The 21,678-nt window shown below is 52.0% G+C and overlaps 2 protein-coding genes across 4 annotated transcripts; one reads left to right on the top strand and one right to left on the bottom strand.

The window, feature by feature from the left end:
- The first annotated feature begins 160 nt into the window (after window positions 1-160).
- Window positions 161-6,612, top strand: RIC8A (RIC8 guanine nucleotide exchange factor A). The gene is made up of 10 exons (XM_032490419.1): window positions 161-1,288; window positions 1,565-1,612; window positions 1,699-2,283; window positions 2,741-2,832; window positions 3,315-3,465; window positions 4,342-4,437; window positions 4,527-4,671; window positions 4,757-4,901; window positions 5,293-5,412; window positions 5,825-6,612. The coding sequence occupies exons 1-10, from the start codon at window positions 1,205-1,207 to the stop codon at window positions 5,943-5,945; spliced, it is 1,587 nt and encodes a 528-aa protein (XP_032346310.1). The 5' UTR covers window positions 161-1,204; the 3' UTR covers window positions 5,946-6,612.
- A 719-nt stretch (window positions 6,613-7,331) lies between these two features.
- Window positions 7,332-21,621, bottom strand: SIRT3 (sirtuin 3). Of its 3 annotated transcripts, none has more exons than XM_014564158.2 (7): window positions 21,469-21,621; window positions 16,149-16,337; window positions 15,804-16,036; window positions 14,386-14,486; window positions 10,665-10,826; window positions 9,382-9,591; window positions 7,332-7,850 (listed from the first exon to the last, which is right to left on the bottom strand). In XM_014564158.2, exons 2-7 carry the CDS (start codon window positions 16,193-16,195, stop codon window positions 7,824-7,826), a joined length of 780 nt encoding a protein of 259 aa, XP_014419644.1. In that variant the 5' UTR covers window positions 16,196-16,337; window positions 21,469-21,621; the 3' UTR covers window positions 7,332-7,823. The 3 variants fall into 3 exon arrangements, with proteins under 3 accessions (XP_014419644.1, XP_032346312.1, XP_032346313.1); XM_032490421.1 differs by lacking the exon at window positions 21,469-21,621 and adding an exon at window positions 21,065-21,221; XM_032490422.1 differs by lacking the exons at window positions 9,382-9,591; window positions 21,469-21,621 and adding an exon at window positions 21,065-21,221.
- Between the last annotated feature and the right edge of the window lie 57 nt (window positions 21,622-21,678).

Here is a 21,678-nt window from a genome sequence, read left to right as displayed (position 1 = left end):
AGGTCGCGCCCCTGCCCGGCTGCGGTGCGGTGAAGGCGCGGGCTCAGGACAAAGTGGCCATCGGTGCCTAGAACGAGCGGGCGCCGCAGAAGTTGCAGGGTGAAGCACTCCGAAGGAAAAATGAGACCAGGAAGAGGGGTGGGAGCGTGGGGGAGTGGGGACGGTGGGAGCCGGTGCTTCTGGCCTTTGCACTCGCTCACTGACAAGACGCTTGGCACAAAGCAGATGGACCAGTGGATGGACTGTATAAGTTACCCACCCACCGTAATAGAGCATTTGCTGTCTGTCATTTAGTCCTACTGGCAAACAATTTAAATGGGAACTTTTATCATCTGTGCTTTTCAAAAGAGGAAACTTGAGTCCAGGCCAGATCGTGTGTCTGCTTACACGGCGAGGAAGTCGCCGCACGTGATCAGGGTCTGTTTCTCCCACCACAGCCATTCCCACCTCTGCACTAGCCGCTCCTTCTGCCTTGAATGACTTTCTCCCAGATCCTTTCCTGGCTCGCTTCTTATTGTCCGGTCTCAGCAAAAATGGCACTTCCCCAGACCCCTCTGAAGCCCATCAGGCCCCTTTTCTTCTTCAATCACAGCACTATGAGTGCCTAAAGTCGTCTCATTTGCCTGTTTTTCTTTGTCTTCACCTCTGGAACATAAGCTTCATGAAGGCAGGGGCCTGTGGGTCCTGTTCACCCACATCCTGGCTCCTCGCATGTAGTAGGCACTCAAATGCCTGTTTAACAAATCAAGTGGTCCCGGGGCTGCTAAGTCCTTTCCACCCTGGCTTTCCCCGGGACATTTCATTCACTCTGTGCATCAAGGCGCTGTTGGTGTTCGTGTGTTGCAAGGGTAGGGGGCTGAGGTCCTCTCCTGCCGGGAATTCCGGCCCAAGAAGCGAGGGTCACTGCTCGGTTCAGGGGCGACTCGGGCCTTGAGGTCGGACGATCACCAAATAGGTTTTTGAAGCCCGAGCTGACTCCGTGGCAAAGCCTGCAAGCTTGCGGGAGGCTGCTCCAGGCCTCTCTACTGTAACGCGCGCGCAGTCACGACCGCACCGCGCACGCCCTGGCCCCGCCCCTCGGCGCCGCGCACGCCCCGTCCCGGCCTCCCCGGCGCGCCGAGCCAGGGCGGGGCAGGCAGACGCGGGCCCGGAACTGTGGAGCGAGGCTCGTCCAGCTTTTCCGGCGCCAGGTCCCGGGGCCGCCATGGAGCCCCGGGAGGTTGCGGATGCCGTGGAGACGGGGGATGAGAACGTGATTTTGGAGGCTCTGCTCGCGTACAACCGGGAGGTGAGCGGGAGCTGTGGACGCGGGACGTGCAAGAAAGAGGTGGGGCCGGGTGGGGCCAGCGCGCGTGGCTGGCTTTCGCGGGGCGTGAGTGGTGAGCGTGGAAGGGAGCGCCGGTGGGGGAGGGGCGCTGACTCGGAGGCGTTGCTGGGTGACAGGTGTGTCGGGGTGGGGCGCAGTCTGTTCAGAGCCATGCCTGCGGCCTCATGCCCCTATCTGCGGAGCCGCGGTCCTGCACCGGTGAGTCTGTGCCTTCTGAGCCTCTGGGTCTCTTTGCAGAACTCCCAGAGCTTCACGTTTGATGATGCCCAACAGGAGGACAGGAAGGTGGGTCCTCACCGAGGGGTAAAGGGGCGGGGACGGGTGGCCCAGGTACAGGAGCCTGGTGGAACCGCTCTTCTCCCTGCCCACAGAGACTGGCGGATCTGCTGGTCTCCGTCCTGGAGCAGGGCTTGCCACCGTGCCGCCGCGTCATGTGGCTGCAAAGCATCCGCATCCTGTCCAGGGACCGCAGCTGCCTGGACTCTTTCACCAGCCGCCAGAGCCTGCAGGCACTTGCTTGCTATGCAGGCATCTCCGCCTCCAAGGAGTCGGAGCCCCTGGACATGGATGTCGTGCTCGAGTCCCTTAAGTGCCTGTGCAACCTCGTGCTAAGCAGCCCTGTGGCACAGGCGCTGGCTGCAGACGCCGGGCTAGTGGCGAAGCTTGCCGAGCGCGTGGGACTGTGCCGCCAGAGCAGCTTCCCGCACGACGTCCAGTTCTTTGATTTGCGCCTCCTCTTCTTGCTAACGGCACTTCGCACGGACGTGCGCCACCAGCTGTTTCAGGAACTGCAGGGAGTGCACCTCCTGACGGAGGCGCTGGAGCTGACGCTGGGAATGACCCCCAAAGAGAGGCCCCCTGAGCTCCTCCCTACCCAGGAGACTGAGCGGGCTATGGAGATCCTCAAAGTGCTCTTCAACATCACCTTCGACTCCATCAAGAAGGAGGTGGATGAGGTGAGGGCTGACCTCAAACTGTGGGTGGATCATAACAGCTTGGAGTTATCCTGGATTTGTTTCTCTGCCGAGTATCTTCAAATTTTCGGGTGTCCCACCAGGAGAAGGCAGGGAGATCCCCATATTGGACAAGGGCCTCAAGAACGGTTTCTGAGCGAGTTGTAGGGCATAACTGGATCTTGCAGCCTGGTGGGAGGACAGTGGTGTCTGTGGGAGGCCGTCAAAGATTCCTCACTAGAGGCAATGAGCGTGGGGCTAGAACCAGAGCGACTTCATCCCAGAGGGGTCTGTTCATGTTCTTAACCAAAAGAGTATTCTTAAGGTCACCAGGAGAGGACGAGGAGCCAGGGGCACAGTAGAGGAGATGCGTAGTTAGTCCACGTGGTCCTGGAGTGGGCTGGCAGCAATGGGGGCAAATGGGGCTGTCTCTCACAGAAACCCCTTTCTCTTTGGTCAGGAAGACACTGCCCTTTACCGGCACCTGGGGACCCTTCTGCGGCACTGTGTGATGGTTGCTGCTGCTGGAGACCGCACAGAGGAGTTCCACGGGTGAGGGTGGTGCTTGTCATGCTGCTGGGGAAGTCTGCTCACAAGTCTAGGTGGTGGTTCCCAGACCTAAAACGTCTTCATCTGTCTGGGTGGGACCAGACATCGGTGTGTTTCCAGGGACCTCCAACACTTACAATATGTGGTTAAGACAAGAGCTGTAAGTTTGGGGACAGTAATGTGCCACTCAACCTTGTTAGAGGCAGCAGACGGCGGGGTATCTATAGAGCAATGTGATTATTCATATTTATTCTTGGTGACCTGTGTCTAGGCAGGTTCTGATTTTTGTTCATGATGCTTCCACCCAGATGTGTGGTAGGTTGGGCATCTGCAGAGAGTGCACCCAACGGTTCTGGTACCTAGTGCTGCTCCTCAGGCCCCTGGACACTGGCTCATGTCATATGTGACCCCAGCAGGTGACAGCAAGGGTTGTACCTATGCTGGGGCATTGGACTCACCAAGCCCCCGTTTCCATCTGTTCCTAGCCACACAGTGAATCTCCTAGGAAACCTGCCCCTCAAGTGTCTGGACGTCCTTCTCACCCTGGAGCCGCACGAAGGCTCCTTGGAGTTCTTGGGAGTGAATATGGATGTGATTCGTGTCCTCCTCAACTTCCTGGAGAAGCGTTTGCACCAGGTGGGCAGGGGGACCTGCTGTAGCTCTGGCCCAGGCTTTCTCAAGCAGCTGTGGTCACTGCTTTTGCAGAGTCCACACTGGTAAGTGGAGAGCAGCTCCCCAGTGTGATTCAGGGGGTGCCTTCAGCTACTCCATGGTCTAGCAGGTAGGAAGGCAGATCCTCCTCCCTGAGAAGTATGCAGACCCTGCCACACACGGAAGCAGGTTTTCAGAATCTAGCAAAGAACTCATTTTTTAGATCTCTTTGTGGATGCTTTTGAGTGGTCCGGAGAAGCCTCCTGGCCCTTCCTTGTGATCCTAGACTTATAGTGTCACTCTGCACAAGTAGACCTTGGTGGTAAGCATCAGCTGTTCCTTGGCATCACTAGGGACCCACAGGATCCTCGAGCCAGAGACTCCCTGATTCCTGCAGCTGTACCACGGGACATCAGCTGGTCGGGGTTCCACCCAGCCCCTCTGTAATTTGCAGGCATCATACAGGCTGAAGGGTGTGACAGCTCAGATTTAGTAGAGCCCGTGGGAATCCATGTTGCCCATAGCTGGCTTGTGTGCTGGTGGTTTGCTAACAGCTTTAAACACTTCCCCACAACTCTGGTTTATGGGTAGGGAAGTTAGACTCAAGGCAGTTGAGTCATTTGCCCCAAGTCACATGGCATGTGAATGGCCTCCTGACTTAGGGTCCATGCCTGTCCCTCTCAAGAGTTCACACAGACACCCACTGCTCACAGTTGGTCCCTCAGCTGACTAACCATGGCGGGGCCTCTTCCTAAGTGCCTCCTGCCGGGACCATGTGGTGCATGTGCACCACATCCCCCACCCCCGGCCTGGCCTCGAGTCAGGTGGGGCACAGTCCCGGTGACAGAGGCTCCTCTGCAGACGCACAGGCTGAAGGAGAGCGTGGCCCCTGTGCTGAGTGTGCTGACGGAGTGTGCCCGCATGCACCGCCCTGCCAGGAAGTTCCTGAAGGCACAGGTATGTACAGGGCAGAAGGGCCATGGCTGGGCCCTGGTCAGAGACCCTGGCCATTCTAGGCCCAGGCTTAGGGACAGCTGCCTCCCCAGGTGCTGCCCCCACTGCGGGATGTGAGGACCCGGCCAGAGGTTGGGGAGCTCTTGCGGAACAAGCTGGTTCGCCTCATGACGCACCTGGACACCGACGTGAAGAGGGTGGCTGCTGAGTTCCTGTTTGTCCTGTGCTCTGAGAGTGGTGAGTGGGGGGACTGGCTCTCGCCTGCCCCCCTCCAGCCCCTCCCAAGCCACGTTTGCGCACTGACTTCTGCCCTGCCCCTCAGTGCCCCGATTCATCAAGTACACGGGCTACGGAAATGCCGCAGGCCTCCTGGCTGCTAGGGGCCTCATGGCCGGGAGCCGGCCTGAGGGCCAGTACTCGGAGGACGAGGACACAGACACAGAGGAGTATAAGGAAGCCAAGGCCAGGTGTGTGCCCCCCATCCTCGGGCTCCCCTCACTCAGCCCCCATCCCTATTCCCTCACCCACCTGGACCCGCAGGGTGGATGGGACAGGGTGACAAATGGGTACGACCTTTTGGGATGAAGCATCTGTCTTCTAAACGACACTTACTCTGACATCAGGAAGTTCTGTTGAACACAGAGGCTGAAAGGGGCTGAGCAGGTGGTCCAAGTGGCAGGAACTGCTCCTGGAGGGAGGTCTTTTCTGCAGTTGCCTTGCCTCCCCACACCCAGGAAGATGGGTTTCTTGCCATTCCAGGGCCAAGCAGGAAGATACGGCGCTCCCCCACCCCATGCAGCCTCCTCCTGTCCTAAAGAGTCTCTAATGCATTCCCCACACACCTCTCTTACAAAACAGCATAAACCCAGTGACTGGAAGGGTAGAGGAAAAACCACCCAACCCCATGGAGGGCATGACAGAGGAGCAGAAGGAGCATGAGGCCATGAAGCTGGTGAACATGTTTGATAAGCTCTCCAGGTATGTGGCATGGAGGGGCCTAGGGCCATTACAGGGAGATGGACCCATGTCTTTTTTTGTGAGCCCTGGGAGGTGGGGTCAGAGGAGGGCTTACATTCTGGGAAGACTGCATTATCAATGTTTGAAATCACCTGTCCAGGAGGAAATCCCCTAGAGAAGGGTTAGGGTTGAGATCAGTATTATGTCCATTTAACGGTTGATGAAAACTGAGGCCCAGAGGAATTAAGAGACTGCCTAAGGTCTCAAAGCTTAGGTAGCAGTTAGGATTCAGGCCTGCTTAACACAGTTCCCACCCAGCCTTCTCTAGTAAACAGGAGCAGCTTAGTGGAGCAAAAAATAGCAGCCAGGGGTGCGTAGGACCCCTGCACCCCAACCCAGGCCCCTTCCCCAGCCCTACGACCTTTCCCCACAGGCACAGAGTCATCCAGCCCATGGGGATGAGTCCCCAGGGCCAGCTCACATCCCTGCAGCATGCCATGTGTGAGACCATGGAGGGGCAGCTCTCCTCGGACCCTGACTCGGACCCCGACTGAGAATGGCCGCTCTTCTGCTCCCCTTCAGAACTGGTGCTGCTTCCAGAGGTGTCCTTGAGGCCGGGCCCCAGGGAAGCCACATCGCTCCCTCCAACTTGGGGACCCCTTTCTCTTTACGCCCAAAGTTCTATCCATGATTCGCCTTTGGTCCGTTCTCTTCTCTCTAGGACTGCAAGACACTGCAAGGTCTTGTCCTGCTATAACTCGGGAAGCTCAGCCTTCATGTGCGCCTGAGGGCAGGGCTTAACTGATGGCAGAATGAGCATGCATTTGGGAGGGCAAGGGCTGAGCATGGGCACTTGCAGATGCAGGCATGTCCACAGCTGGCCTGCTGGCCCAGAGCTGGTGTCGGGCAGGTGCCACGTTTCACAGGGGAAAGGACCTGCTGGAACTTCATGTGCTAATGTCAGAAACACGCTTCCAAGGTATGCTCTGCTGTTTTTTGTCCCCATTGAATGCAGGGCTGGTTGCCTCTTGCGTCCTTGATCCTGACTCAGCACCCAAGTTTTCACTGGTTGTAGCAGTTGAATCTCAATCCTTCCCGTTGGCTTAGACCATAAATACATGAAGGAAAATGTCCCCTCTGAAACCATAAGTCTAGACTTCTATCATGTACCACTAAGCTTCACAGAAACATCATTCTGGAATAAAGAGTTCCAGACAAGAATGTGTGTGTGAATATACATGTAAAATACCAAGTATAGGCACAAGCAGAATTGAGAATTAACTTCCCTCTTAGAATTCAGCACTCTCCCCAGATGTCCACACTTGTGTTTTGTTCTTGAGGTGTCAGTTAAATCTGCTCCAGGTGGGCTCCAGCCCAGACGTCCAGTGGGAAGAGAAGATGCCGGGAAGGTGGGAGCACCGGGGCAGGAGCCAGGGGTCAGGAAGGTTGCCTAGGAGGTACCACTTGAGCTGGGCCTTGGGACAGCCCCAGGAGGGTCCTGTTCAAAAGCAAGGAGCTCACGCAGGTTCTGCCCCAACAACAGTGTGGCCTGAGCACAGCCAAGGTTTCCAAGGGAGTAAAGCCATCTGTCTTAGAGGTTAATTCTAGTAGCATTATTGGTAGAAGGCCTTGCTGGGGAGAGTGGAGACAGGGAGACAGAAAGCTGCTGGAATGGTCTGAAACAGGTGAATTTTGGGGGGAGAGGTTGATGTGAAAGGCATCAGGGTAGAGAGAACAGGACAGGGTTACCCGCAGTACGGGGTGCCGGGTGCTCCAAAGGGCCTGTGCCCAACTCCAGGATGAATCCAGGGACAAGTGTTCTCAGCCCTCGGGCTATCCCAGGAGAGGGGAGACACCCACACAGCCCCAGGCACCCCTTTCCACATTCGCTGTCGACACCTGCATTCCCTCTGAGGAGGCAAAAGTGAAGAGATGCCCAATTTTTATATTAAAATTTATTTCATGCCAGAAATGAAGGACAAACTAAACTGAAAAGAGCAACATGCTAGAAAACCCTAGCACACTGCATGGGACCCAGGCCCACACCTGGGGTGTGACGGGCTGCTCAGCCCAAGACTGGGTCTTTCCTAGTGGACAGAGTTTGCCCTTTAGATGAGGTCCAGCCTGGGGTTCCAGTCAGTCTGAGTTCAAGAGGTTCCCCATCAGAAGAAAGCTTTTCGGCATTAAGAATTCAGCAGAATGAAAAGTTAAGCAGCAAAAAGCCAGATCAGGCAGCTCCTTCCCATCTGTGGCTGAGGTGGCCCCAAGTGCGCAGAGCTCATGACCTGGGCAGACCCTCCAGGGGCAGCCTCAGGTCGCATGTCCTAGTTTAGCCAAGACTTGTAGGCCTGTCCGAGCCGTTCTTCAGCCACGAGTTCTCATCAGAAGTGGGCAGTGACTCCCATGTAACCATTTCTGGTTGGGAGCAGCCCTCACTCCTGTGTGTCCCAACCATCAAGCTAGAACACAAAGGAGAGAGGAAATCAGTTACTGAAAACATACCTGGGCAGATCTCAGGGCCTGCAATGGAACGTTCCATAAAACGGAAGCTCTTCTGTCTGTGCAAATGCTGCTGTTCAGCCAAGTTAAGACAACGCCGTCAGGACTGAGCAAAAACGGGTGGCTAGACGTAGGGCTTCATTTAGGAGCCAGTCAAGATGTACTGAGGTTCTCGTGCCCAAGGACATTCACTGTCTGGAAAAGTGGCCCAACTGAGACTGCAGTTCACCCTGAGTGTTTACTCTTGGGTAGCAACTCACAATAAACCCCCAAAATCATAACTCATTTCACACAAACCGGTGAAACTGGAAGATTTCACAGGTCAAATCCTATAGGACTACTTCTAAAAACTCCTTAGAGGCTACTTGACTTGGTCTTGCTGTTACACGGAGTAGGAAGTCAGCCAAGCTGCCAGGCAGACCTGACCAAGACCTCCACTGCCCTGCGAGCGAGGCCTCTGCTGCTGCTCCTCTCCCGGAGCGAAGTGTCAGCTGGACTCTGCTCCCACTAAGGGACCCAGAAGGCGACTGTGACCTTTGATGGCCTTCATGCCCCTCCACATAGTGAGAAACTGCACCCGCCTGCATCTTAGCCCTAAGAGCCAAACTCCAGGTTGGAAAGCAATGATGTCTAATACCATGAACCACAGAGTCCTATTCTTAAAAGCCTTGTATTCTCAATTTGGTTCAACTTGGTAAGAAATCAAGCTGTAGCCAGAGGCTGGGGGCTTTTGCCAGTGGAGGTGAGAAAAAGGGCTGACCCATGGCCCTGAGCCCTGAAGCAGTGACAGCCGAAGGGTGGAGGTTTCCCAAGGCCATAGAACATAAATTACAGCATTCTGGTGAGATCCACTTTGAGCAGTGTTAACACCTGGCTGTAATCATAAACCAATCTCTTTAAGACGACTAGACTTCAAATGATTAATGCTGCCTCCTGTAGAGAATAACCCCCCACATCAAGGCTACCCGTGCTAACTGATTCTCAGAAGAAACTGCGTTTTCCATAACCTCACTTGTTTATAGGAGGTTTAGCACCTAGAGAGGTCAAGGCTCTTGGCTTTCTACCCTTAGAAGATGGTGCTAAGTCAACTGCTCTCACACTGATTATTTCCTAAAAGCATCAACCCACACAGGTTCAGAGAACTTCAGAGTCACACCTCAGTCTGGAGCTGCTTGGTACTCCTTTCGCTTAGGAGACAAAAGACAGCTGAAGGGTGATGTGTGCAGGAGACAGCCCTGTCTGCCCAGAGCCTCGTGCCGACTCTGCCACTCAGAGCAGGCACAAAGTGTCAGGTCTTCATCTCTAAATGGGATTAATAAGAATTACAGCACCTGATTCACAAGTACAAAGATGGCCCCAGACAGTGCCTGGTACAGCGTAACAGCAGCATTTCCTATCACTGTAACTGTTTTAGCCAGGGCTCCATACCAGGTGGACCAGGCCCCACAGCAGAGAAGACGGCCCCTCCTGTGACTGCTCAGCCATCCGTACCTTTCCGGTTTCCCGCTGGATGAGGTCCCGCATCTCCTCCGTCCAGCCCAGAAGCTCCACCAGCCTTTTCACGCCATGAACCACATCCCCCAGCTGCACCACATCCCTGCTGTGAGGATGCCTAGCCAAGGACCCCACCAAGTCCCGGTTGATGAGCAGTCGGGGCACTGAGCTCCGTACGGCCTCAGACAAGCTGGCAAAAGGTTCCACCTGAAAAATCGCCCAAACGTGAGGAGCACAGTGCCCGCCCTCCCAGGCCCACAGGCCCTGCCACCTGAGGCCCCCCTCATCCATCCCCATCTTTGTCTTCTACATCTCCTGCCCCTGCGTGAGTCCCTGCAAAGTTTCATCTGGGCTCAGTGCCAGCAGCTACACCTCAGCTCACCTGTCCTCCCACCCACACTGTCTTCTCCCAGCTCACCGCCAGCATGACAAGACTCGTCTGCCTGGTCTCCCTCCCTGCGAGCAAGGACCTGGTCCCTCACAGGGGCACCACTGAGAGCAGGGCCTGGCACAGACCAAGCAGAGTCGCTAGAAAAACAGACAACTCTGGGCGTCTGGCTAGCTGGGGCCCTGAGTGCAGATCTTTCTAGCCCTTCTGCCCCATTGGTGCCTATGTCCAATCAGGCACAGCCCATTGCAGGGATTCACTACATCCTTCAGAAACTTCCTGAGTTTCAGATCCAGATGCATCTCCCAGGCCCCTCAAACCCACGTGTGCAAAACCGAACCTGGCGTCTCCCATCCAGATTCTTTCTCACCAGCAAATGCCCTGAACCCCCACAGGCAAGACAGGCACCTCCCTCTAAGGTCCTCCAAGTGACATCAAGTCTGGCTGCTCCCCTCCCTACTATCTCTCACAGCCACACAGTCTGACCGTGCACCACCCCTGGACATCTGCTCACTTCAACCCCTGCTCCCTGAGTCTCTCTGAGCCCAAGGATGACCACCTACACCCCTGGTTTCACTGCTTCCACATAAAGCCCGTCTCTTTGATACGTACAACATGCAAGGCCTGCTCCCACCTCACATCTCCAGGCCCCATCCTCTCACACACTGTGCCCACCCACACTTTGACACCTCCGAAGCTGCGCGTCCTCCCCCCTCCCTGCTCTCCCACTCAGACTGCAGCGCCCGAGGCCTGGACCCCCTGCTTCTTCACATGTTGAATCCACTCACCTGCCAAAGGCAGGGCCCAGAGCTCCCACCAGCCCCGCCTCCTCCACCTCGCACCGTTAGCCTCCTCCCCACAGCTCTGTGCACCACTGGGCCTGCTGACCAACCTCCAGGGAGGTCCCGAGGATGAGCAGCAGGTCTGCCATGGGGAAGTCAGCCACATGCAGCAAGAACCTGTTGGGGAGCAGCTCCCCGAAGAACACGATGTCAGGCTTCACGATGCCAGTGCAGACCGGGCAGTGGGGGACCCTGTCCGCCATCACTTCAGCCTGTGGACACAGGGAGAGTGGGCCCAAGGAGACCGTCACAACACACTTCAAAAGGAAAAGGCAAAGACAACTTCTTCTTGAGAAACTGTCACGTTCACAGCAGCTAAGACAGTAGCATAGCAGAGCCCTCGGGGGCATGATGACCCAGCCTCGGCAATTACTGGCATTCTGCCAGCTTTACTTCCTACAGCGCCCACAGGCTTCAGGGGAGGCTGCAGTATTTGAAAGCAAACCCTGGACGTCACACGACATCTGCCGCACTGAACACCACGCTCTGCACCTGGGGAAATCCTCTAGCTATTCAGCGCTGAGGAAACACAGGTGACCCTTGAACAAGACAGCAAGTTAGGGACACCAGCCCTCAGCACAGCTGAAAATCTGCACAGAACTTAGGGTTAGCCCTCCATATACACGGTTCCTCCATACCCGTGGTTCCACACCTGCAGATTCAACCAACCACGGACCGTGTAGTCCTGGAGTATACATTTATTGGAAAAAATCAGCATAAAAGTGGACCCATGCAGTTCAAACCCACGTTCGAGGGACAACTGTACTGATTACATAGTCCTCAGAAGGCCCTCTGTAGGCATTTGGCCTACAATAGTGTTATTCAATGAAAATGATGGTATAAAATTTGTCCCTGATTTTAGCTGAAGTGACCATGACATCACCTTAGCCCTGGAAGACATTCAGGTCGGCCTCAACTCACCGGCTGGAGTTATGAGGAACACCATTTTCCACAGACCTCCTCCTTGCAGGCTAAAGGGAAGTAGAGACCACTTCTTACTATATCCTGCTCCACCTGGGTTGATGCTTTGGCTGGACATTAGAGGAGGAAACTAAGGAGAAAGACACCTGTCTTTCTAAGAGAAACCTTTACAGCTAATGGGATTTGTTTTTGCAGGCTGAACCCAGTAAGCACCAGCAGAAACGACAGACAGAAGAAGTGGACTATTCAAAGACTTCAGATGCTATCAGGTGCGCATCTAAAACTATATTATGTTTACATTTTTAAAGAGGCAGGCTGAAATAGCTATTCGAGATAGAAAGCTATACAAAATAACGCAGTGGATTTGAAAAAGAACCAGCTAGGGTTTCCAGTAACAAAAAGTGGAGTACCAAAACCTGAAGCTCAGTGGAGAGGCTTTATCCTCTGTGACAGAATAGAATATTGATAAACTGGGAAGGAGACCAGGAGAAAGACTTGGAACATGGCACAACCGTGCTGAAGAGAGAAAGGATGTGGGCACGTGCGAGACTGCCTCCGAGACATGCACCGTGAGGTCCACAGAGAGGGGATAGGACGTGGGCCGAGCAATCAGTGTCCGAAGGGATCGTGACTGAGGATTTTTCCAGCAAAGATAAAAGATATCAAACCACAGATTCAGAAAGCTCTACAAAATTTTAGTAGAAGTCAAAGGAAATCCATATGGAGACATAGCACAGTAACAGTGCAAAACTTCAAAGACAATGAGAAAGGCTTTAAAAAATGTGCAGAGAACAGACAGCAACAAACTGATTCTAAAGTTTATTTGGAGAGCAAAAGACCCAGAATAGCCAGCAGCGTGGAAGGAGATGACCCATGAAAGAAAAAGACAGTACATTGGACTTCATTAAATCAGAGACTTCTCCTCTGTGAGAGACAGTGTCAAAAGGATAAGATGACAAGTCATAGGCTGGGGAAAATACTTGCAAAAGACATCTGATATCCAGAACACACAAACAATTCTTAAAACGCAACAGCAAGAAAATAGCAGCCCAATTAAAAAGTGGGCCCAAGACCTCACCAAAGAAGATAAACAGATGGCAAATGAGCAAGAAACAAGATCAACATCATATGTCACTAGGAAGCTGCGAGTTCAAACAATGTCACTACACACCTACTAGAATGGCCAAAATCAGAACACTGACGACACCAAGTGTTGGTGAGGATGTGGAACAACAGGAACTCTCATCCATTGCTGGTGGGAATATAAAATGCTGCACTTTGGAAGAGTGTGAGATGGTCTCAGAGGTGTGTAACCTGAGGTCCACAAGCAAAACTAAACAGTCTTACCGTATGACCCAGTAGTCACACTCCTTGGTATTTACCCAATGGAGTTGAAAACCTGCACACAAAAACCTACACATGGATGTTTATAGCAATTTTACTCATAACTGCCAAAACCTGGAAGCAACCAAGATGTCCTTTTGCAGGTGAATGGAGAAACAGTTACATCCAGACAATGGAATATTACCCAGACTTAAAAAAAAAAAAGATGCTGTCAGGCCACGAAAAGACATGGAGGAACCTTAAATACACATTGCTAAGTGAAAGCCGCTGAGAAAAGGCTGCACACTGTGTGATTCCAACTCTATGACATTCTGGGAAAGGCAAAACTATGGAGACAGTAAAAAGATCAGTGGTTGCCAGGGGTTTGGGGCGGGGAGGGAATAGGATTGACTGATAAGTGGTTACAGGGTTTTCCTTGGGGTGATGAAAATATTTTGGAATTAAATAGAGGTTGGTTAGTTAGTTAGCTGCACAGCCCTGTGAATGTACTAAATGCCAAGGAACTGTATACATTAAAATGGTTAATTTTATGTTATGTGAATTTCACCTCAGTAAAAAAATAAAAGGATCCTGTGCCACATTGCTATTTCAGAGTTTCATATTTATTTAAGATTTTCTACTGTGTCCTACTCTACTTTAAAAAAACCTATCCTGTTCACAAATATTCATAGAAGTACATGGGGGTGTAAGCGTGGGTATTGTGACTGTATTATTTTTAATAGTAAAAATCACAAACATCATAAAATGTCCCACAGCAGGTGAACAGCTAAACACAAGGCTCTATAAGGACTAAAAGCAATGAGCAGAGCTGTAGTTATCGACACAAGATATCCACGAAATTCTGCTCGGTGACAGAGCAAGTTGTGCAATATTAATCTCAATGGTATCATTTCTTTAAAAAATTGTAATCGTGTGTGGGTTTAAGTACCCAGAAATGTGCATGTATATTTATATATGCATATCTTTTTTTTAAGCCCTGGAACATTATACACCAAACGGTTAAAAGTGGGCCATAGGAACTGGCTGAAGGGAGACTCACTTCCCCCTACGTATTTCTGCATTGCCTTAATTTTTTTTTTTAATTTGCAACAATCCTATGGTCCAATAAGGTTATATTTACAGGTACTGGGAGTTAGGACTTACATACTTTTTAAAAACTGAGGTATAATTGATTTACAATATTGTGTTAGTTTCAGGTGTGCAGCACAGTGATTTGGTGATACATGTGTATATGCATGTACCTACATCCTGGTTTTCAATTCTTTTCCATTATAGGTTATTACAAGATACTGAATACAGTTCCTTGTGCTATACAGTAAATACTTGTTTGTATCACCTTAAATTTTTACAAGCATGTATTACTTTTCTAATTTAAAAATAAAGAAAAACATTTTCACGGTATTGCTGCTGTTGTCCTTCCAACATAACACTTATAAAATGCCACTCTTCCAGATTACCCCCAGTGAGAAGTGCGTGCGGGAGGGAACTGTCAGCATGACAACTCACCCAAAAGGCCTCCTCTGGGATGGGTCTTCGGCAGACGGTGCAGGTGGCAGAGGCAAAGGATCCATGAGCTTCAACCAGCTTTGAGGCAGGGATACCAGATGCTGAAATTCAAACCAAAGCTAAGTGCTGCTGCCTGTTGTGGTGAGCACACGGCCCCTTAGCATGACCTCTGTACTGGGCAGGCCCCCCAGGAGGAGTCACAGCCCTCAGTGCAAGTGGTACCCAGCCTCTATCACTGCAGAAGACACCCCCACTCATCAGAATAAGCACAGGCTCCGACATGGAGCCAAATCACAGGCGAGACGAAGCCTGTGAAAACACAGCACAAAGGACGTCTGATGTAAGTTCAGATAAAATTACATCCAGTACCAGGAAAACATTTTCTATTCTATAGACACCAAGTAAAAGTGAGAAGATAACATAAATCCATTTCCAAAATCCTGTGGAAAAACAGGCAAAAGGTAACTTAGTCATGGAAGTTCTATTACCACTATCAGCTTTTGAAAGGCCGTGGACATACAGACCAGTGAACTCCCACTGTCCCCACGACTGTCCTAGCTCACACACACTGCAGCTCACGGCCAGACACTCCCGCCTCCCCACGAGGTGCTCACTGCTGTGCGAGGGGCTCCAGGCTGTAGAACCCTTCTGGCAAATAAACATTTTCCTGGAGTCAAGATAACTCCTTTCTTCAAATCACAAGACACCTGCAGCCTGGCTAAGCTGCTGCTGGCTTGCTAGGAGTTGACTGTTAGCACCTGTCAGATTCACTGCACATAAGAAAAAGCCCCTACAAATGCTTCTCTGAGATACATGGCCAGAGGTCAGCATGCCCTGTGAATCGCTGGTCGTGGCCACCACCTAGACACAGTCAAGAAGCAATCATACAGCCCATCTGATGATCTTAAGGAACTGTCAGTGGTTTCTCTGTGTGCTAGTGACGTCATGGTTGTGTTTTAGAGTCCTTTTGCTGTCTTTACAGATTAAGTTTATGATGAGAGGGACATGCGTCAAAATAGCTGGGGGTGAGAGAGAAGGTAGGAGTCAGACACAGACTAAACAAGGACAGGCCATGGCGAGGTGATGAGGACATGAGGGCTCATGACAGTCCTCGCTTTCTTTCTGTGTGCTCGGAAAATTCCATAATGAAAATTTTAAAAAAGAAATCATCAGATCAGATCAGATCAGCAAAACTAGAAGCTCCTAATGTCAACCTTGGTCCTATCCAAAACTCACAGCCCAAAAGAATGAGGTCCCAACACTGGTACTCTTGGCATTTTTGTTGGGGACAGAGGCATAAGTTTTGGGCTTGAAACCAGTCATTAGCATGGGGACTAAGCGCGGGGCCGCAGCCCTGTGCAGAAGCAGGCGCCCGCGCCCCTCACGGGACAGAGAGGAGGGCTGGAGGCGGGCCTCACCTCTCTCAAGCCCGTCGATGTTCTGGGTATACAGCCGCAGAAGCAGCCCCTTCTCGTGAAGCAGTCGGAGGAAGTAGTGCGTGGCATTGGGCCTGTAGTTCCCAGGGTACAGCTCCTTGGCAAAGGTGAAAAATGGCTTGGGATCTTGAAAGAAAAATGCGAGCTCGAAAATGGCCTCGGGGTAGGGGACCTTGTACTGTTGCAGCCTGGTGTAGTAGCCAGTCCCTGGAGACCTGCAGAGGGAAGCAACAGGCTCTGAGCCCTTCAGGAGACAGCAGGCAAGTGGAGAAAACCGCCGCAGCGGGTGAGGAGGGCACACGGAGGTGAGGGGGTTGCTGCAAGCACCTGAAGTCTGGAATGCCGCTGGGCGTGCTGATGCCGGCCCCCACCATGGCCACCACCCTCCGGCAGGCTCCAGTTTTGATCAGCTCAGCCACGTCCTGCAGGAGGAGCTTCTGCTCACTGCTGCCTCCACTTCCAGAGATGCTTGAGGCACCAGCAGAAGGAGATATGGGCCTTCTTCCACCTGTAATACTGGCAGAAAAAGGAGAGTGGCCAGGTAACCGAGGATGATCAAGCTCATGCCAGCAAGAATGAGCAAGGTCTGCCCTACCCCACCCCCAGCACTGAGAATGACCACACACTTCCCTCCTGCCCCACAAACCACCAACTATCTCATCATGGCTGACTACTAGGATAAAACAGAAAGCACTCTCAACTCAGAAATCAAGAGGAACTTGGAGTACTCGGGAGGAAAATGTCAAGTGAATGGGAACCGTGCAAATAAGGAAAGTATCATTTCATAATTCTCGTTATCGAAGGCCAGTGCTGAAGGCTCCAGCCAGAGCCAAGGGCATCCCTTTGTGGGGGCTCTGGGGGTGCTCTCTGCAGAGCCATACACCCTAACATACCTAGGACATGACAAATACTTAGTGACATTTAAAGAAAGTTACATCAAATATCACCAGGATGAAGAGTGGGTTCAAGAGACCATTCCAGAAAGAAACACTCATATCCTGACAGCTAGGGATTCGAACTGCGGCAGAGACTTCATCTTCAACATTCACGGCCTTTTAGGAGGCTGCACGTATCATGTGACAGCCAAAGAAATCACATAACCTGGGCAAAGCAGTGGGCAGACTGGAGCTCGGGGGTCTCTCAGCAAAACTCCAGAAGGCTTCTCAGGTCATCTCCAGAAGCCAGGAGCCGAGACACTCACAGCAAGGTGAACTGTTAGGAGTATGAGACGGTCTTCCACAGGGAAAAAGAGAAAGACACACAATAAACAAGTCACAGGCTTCAGAGTTGCACCAGGACTCTGTAAGTGACAACACCCAGGGAACACTGAGGAGGAAACAAAGGCGACACAAGCAGTGCACAGCCTGGAGCAGTACCTGCAACATCCCACTGCAGTGAGTCTGCAACTGTGGGCTGAGCAGGCACGGAAGGCCCTCTGGGTCTACAGATCCGCTCTCTGGGCCCTCACCTGGCATGGGATCGAGAGGCACTTTTTCACCTCCTGGTATCACACTGGCAACTCACCCAGAGTTCAAGACTGCCAGCCCCACCACACAGGGCACCTTCCTCACACCTCAAGGGCTGGTGGCCACCACATCTGTCTTCCAGGAGAAGACCCTCCTCCAGAACACTGAACCTCGGTATAGAACCTTCTGCCCTGACAGGAAAAGAGACTCAAAGACCTGAACTGACACCCCTCCCCAAATGACTGACAAACCTAAAATGAACACAGACATAAAACTAGGGTACAGAGTATTTCTATTACTCATTTGTGATACAGAAGTAAGCATCCTAGAAGCACATCTTTAGATACGTCAGGACAATTCAGAGCTCATCTTCTAGGACTGTGATCCTAACTCACTTTCTTGCTTGCTCCTTGTCTTTGGTTTTTCTTTTGCTCTTAGAAAACAAACTAATGTTGCAAAATCTGCACAGACCACCCTGCTTACACACTGGTGCTGAGGTCTCCCCTAAGCCCTCTGCCCTCCATAGCACCCTGACACCTTAGCACAACATACCACACCCCAGCGACAGTCAACCCTGCTCCTCCCTGTCATATATCCTCCCTTCCTGGTCCTTGTATACACCCTGCACCCGGCTCCTTCTGCCTGAAAAGAACTTTCTCCACCCCAGCATGTCCAAATCTCCCAGAGTTAAGGCCAGGATCGGTGCCACCTCCTTCAGGAAGCCACCCTGAATCTAGTGAGAAGCCCTCCTCTCTCCTCCTGTGGAAGGTGACAGTACTGGCTCCCTCCCCCTTTGAGGGTGCCTGTCACCCGTTCCCTTCCTGCCCCTGCACAACTGCGTCTCACACTCCACCCTGGGGTCAGCAACGGTGCAACTCAGGGGCTCGCTGGCTGCTCAGTCCACTCGTGATGCCTCTCCTGCCAAAGTATCATCTTGGTTTTCCAAAGTACAGACCTTGGAAAGATGTGTAATGAGGAAAGAGGAACGTGGCTAGGGAAGGCGTGTGTGCAGGGCCGAGGGCACCACGAGGAGAGGCAGAGCCCTAGCTCACTGCCTGTCTCGCCAAGTCGCTCAAACACCCTGAGCCTCAGCTGCTGAAGTCAAATCAAGGGAGTGAGAGATGGTTCTTATAGCCTTTTGAAAAGATCTATAGCTGTGAACCTCCCACCTGAAAGTACAGGAAATACAGGCAGCAGGGAAAACACTGTTTCCCGACTCCTCCCCATGCTCTTGGGGAGATGCCCACAGACTCTGAAGAAAATTCTGCTGCATCAAAGACTTGCATAAAAGCACCCATCAAGGCATCTCCTCTGAGTGCAAGTCGATGAGATCTCCAAAGGGGGTTTTCCAATGAAAACTGGTCAGCTGGTTAGGAAAGAAAGAGAACGCTCTGGTTTCAACTACAGCTATTAAATGCCCCACTTCACACAGCATTAAGAACATCCATTTACTGAACTCCTCCCAAATGCAAATTATGATGAGAAATACAAAAGGAATGAGAGTAGTTTTTTATTTTTTATAGAGGGGAATAAGGTTCACAGGAAACATCTGACTCAGATACCTGCAACTCTGGTAAGCAGCACCACATACTGGAGGGCCACCCACCTGCATGTGAGAACGCTGACACGCTCAAAGCTTTTTCTTTCTTTTTTCAAATGAAGTTATTGGGGATTGAACCCAGGACTTCGTGCATGCTAAGCATGCACTCTACCACTGAGCTACACCCTCCCCCATAGAAGAAAGTTGTGACATTGTGATTTATAATAAATACATATTTTGGCCTTTGTCCCAAAACTCTTGCATTTTCCTAAGAGCAATGGGAGCATCTTTTTACAACATTGGGTCTTTTGGCCTCAGTTCCTGAAATCCCTTCAGAGCCAGGAAGTGAAACGGGTGTCTTGTTATCCATAACAAGTCTCCCACAACCACGCGGAGTCTGTGTTAATGAGGTGACTCTAGAAAATCCCCCAAGGATGGGGGTATGGTGGCCAGGGGAACCACCCATGATTAGAGGGGTGGAGCCTCCATGAAAACCCATAAAGGGGGGTCGTTCAGAGAGCTTCCAGGTTGGTGAACCAGAAAGGGTCCACATGCCAGACTCCACCCCCCACAGGGGACGTGCCTATGTTTGGAACCTCCCCCTGTGTCTCTTTATCTGGATGTTGATTTGTATCCTTTAATATCATCTGTAATAGACCAGTAATCTAGTAAGCAAATTGCTTTCTGAGTTCTGTGGGCCCTTCTAGCAAATTAATCAAACCAGAGAAGGGGGTCATGGGAACCTCTGATTTGTAGTCGGTTGGTTGGAAGCACAGGTGACAACCTGGGTTGGCATCTGAAGTGGGGGCCGTCTCATGGGACTCAGCCCTTGGCCTGTGGAGTCTGGTGCAATCTCCAGGCAAGCAGTTAGAATTCAGTTAAATTTGATACCCAGTCAGTGTCTGTGGAAAACTGAAGAACTGCTTGCTGGTGTTGAAAAAAACATCACGTTGTAGAAGTTACCACCATGCTGAGTGCCGACTTGGGTGTCAATATTACTAATATAAGGTGTTGCTCAGGGTACTCCTTGCATTTCTCATCTACATAAGATACTTGTCACTGAATTTTACCAGATGTCAAGACTATATTGAAGGTGAAGGTGATAAAGTATGTGCTACTGGTAGTAGGGGACTTGAGGAGCAATCATGCATGCTGCTTGGAAAATGGAAACAAAGGGTAATGTCATGGAAGAGCCCTAAAATACTCAAAAGGCAGAAATTCCAAACTGCAGACAGCCCATGCAAACGGACTGCTCCTCACTAACACCCCCTTGCCTCCTGTTTTGGGGGCGAGTGGTAGCAAGGATTTACTGAATGACAGTGGGGCCGTGAGCAGCACCTGGTAGACCAGGTCACTGTTCATCCCACATCCCACTCACAACTGCCTGCAGATTCTGAAACTGGAGTGACGCCACGGAGGCAAGCCCTGGTCTGGCCCCTGCTTCGTCCTCATACCTAGAACAGTCTGGCAGACAGTGAGGTCAGTAAGTTTCTTGGTATCTCTTTATTAAACTCTTCAATATTTTTGATAGCTGTGTAAGAACGCATTAAGTGAACATACCACTGTTTACTTAAATAATTGTCTATTATTGGTCATTTCAGTTACTTTCCTAACAACTATGGGCCTTAAGATTTTTCCATTTGTAGGTTCAGTTCCTAGGCAAGGATTCCAAAATGTGCAGTTACTGTGTAGACGCCGGCAGGAGTAGTAATTGCACAACCTTTATGGGGGACAATAGAAATGGAGACGCAGGAGTTCCACTACCAGAAATTTATCCAAAAAGGAAGGTACAAACAAGGTTACTGAACACAGCATTATCTGTAATAACTAAAGATCAGAAGCTATGTCAACAAGAAAACGGTTAAAGTATGAGACATCCATATAATGGAATTCTACAATCAGAATAATTCTAAGAGTGAGAAAGCATTTATGTTTAGAAATGGGAGTAACTCCAAGACATGTTAAGTAAAAACGGCAACGCACAGAACAGAACCTCACTACACGCTCACACACGCCCAAACGGCCCGTGAGAAGAAACGAAAACCGACGCCACCAGTGCCAGCAGAACAGCCCTCCGAGCCGCGCGTACAGGACCTCGCCAGTTTGAGCTTCTCCCACCGCCCCGCGGACCGCGCAGGGGCAGCCCGACTGCCGCGCTCCCCGGAGAGGGTCGGTCTCCGACCTGGGCCCCGCCCGGCCCGGCCCGGCCCGCCCCGCCGTCGCCACCCGGAACGAACCGAGGCCGGCCGGTCCAGGCCCGCGCACCTCCCAGGCCCCAAAGCCTGAGGGCGGGAACAGCGGCACGAGCCCACAGCGCCATGTTCCTCCGCCGCCCGCGGGCGTCTGGGTGCCCAAAGGTCACGACCCACCAGTCCTCGCCCTGCTCGCAGCGCGCTCCGCCCCGCCCCTGGCGCGCTCCGCCCCCGCCCCCGCCCCCGGCGGACCCTGGCCTGTCGCTCCCGCTCTTAACCAGCCCGGGCCAACCAGGTGGAGGTGGACGCTAGTGGGGGAGGTTTTCCAGTCTCTCGAGCTCCGGCCTCTCGTCCCGGAGACCAAACCAGGAGTCTTCATTACTCTACCCTCGCTCCCCACTTTTCTCAGTTGAGATGGCGATGATAACTAACACTTTGGGAGCACTTACTATGGTCAGGCATCATATTTACACTTAGTCCTCGCAGACACTACGAGGAAAGTACTATTGTTATCATCCCCAATTGAGACGAGAAACATTGGGTCACAAAGGCCGAGGCCACGCAGCCGGTCGACGGCCGGGTCGACCCAGGAACTCGAACGACTCAACGGCACGGCCAGCTGGAGGGAAATCTTGGTCCAAACCCGGAGGCGCGGTTAC

This window comes from Camelus ferus, chromosome 10, assembly GCF_009834535.1.
Source record: "Camelus ferus isolate YT-003-E chromosome 10, BCGSAC_Cfer_1.0, whole genome shotgun sequence".
Taxonomy (NCBI): domain Eukaryota; kingdom Metazoa; phylum Chordata; class Mammalia; order Artiodactyla; family Camelidae; genus Camelus; species Camelus ferus.
This window is presented reverse-complemented; position numbering and strand designations above follow the sequence as displayed.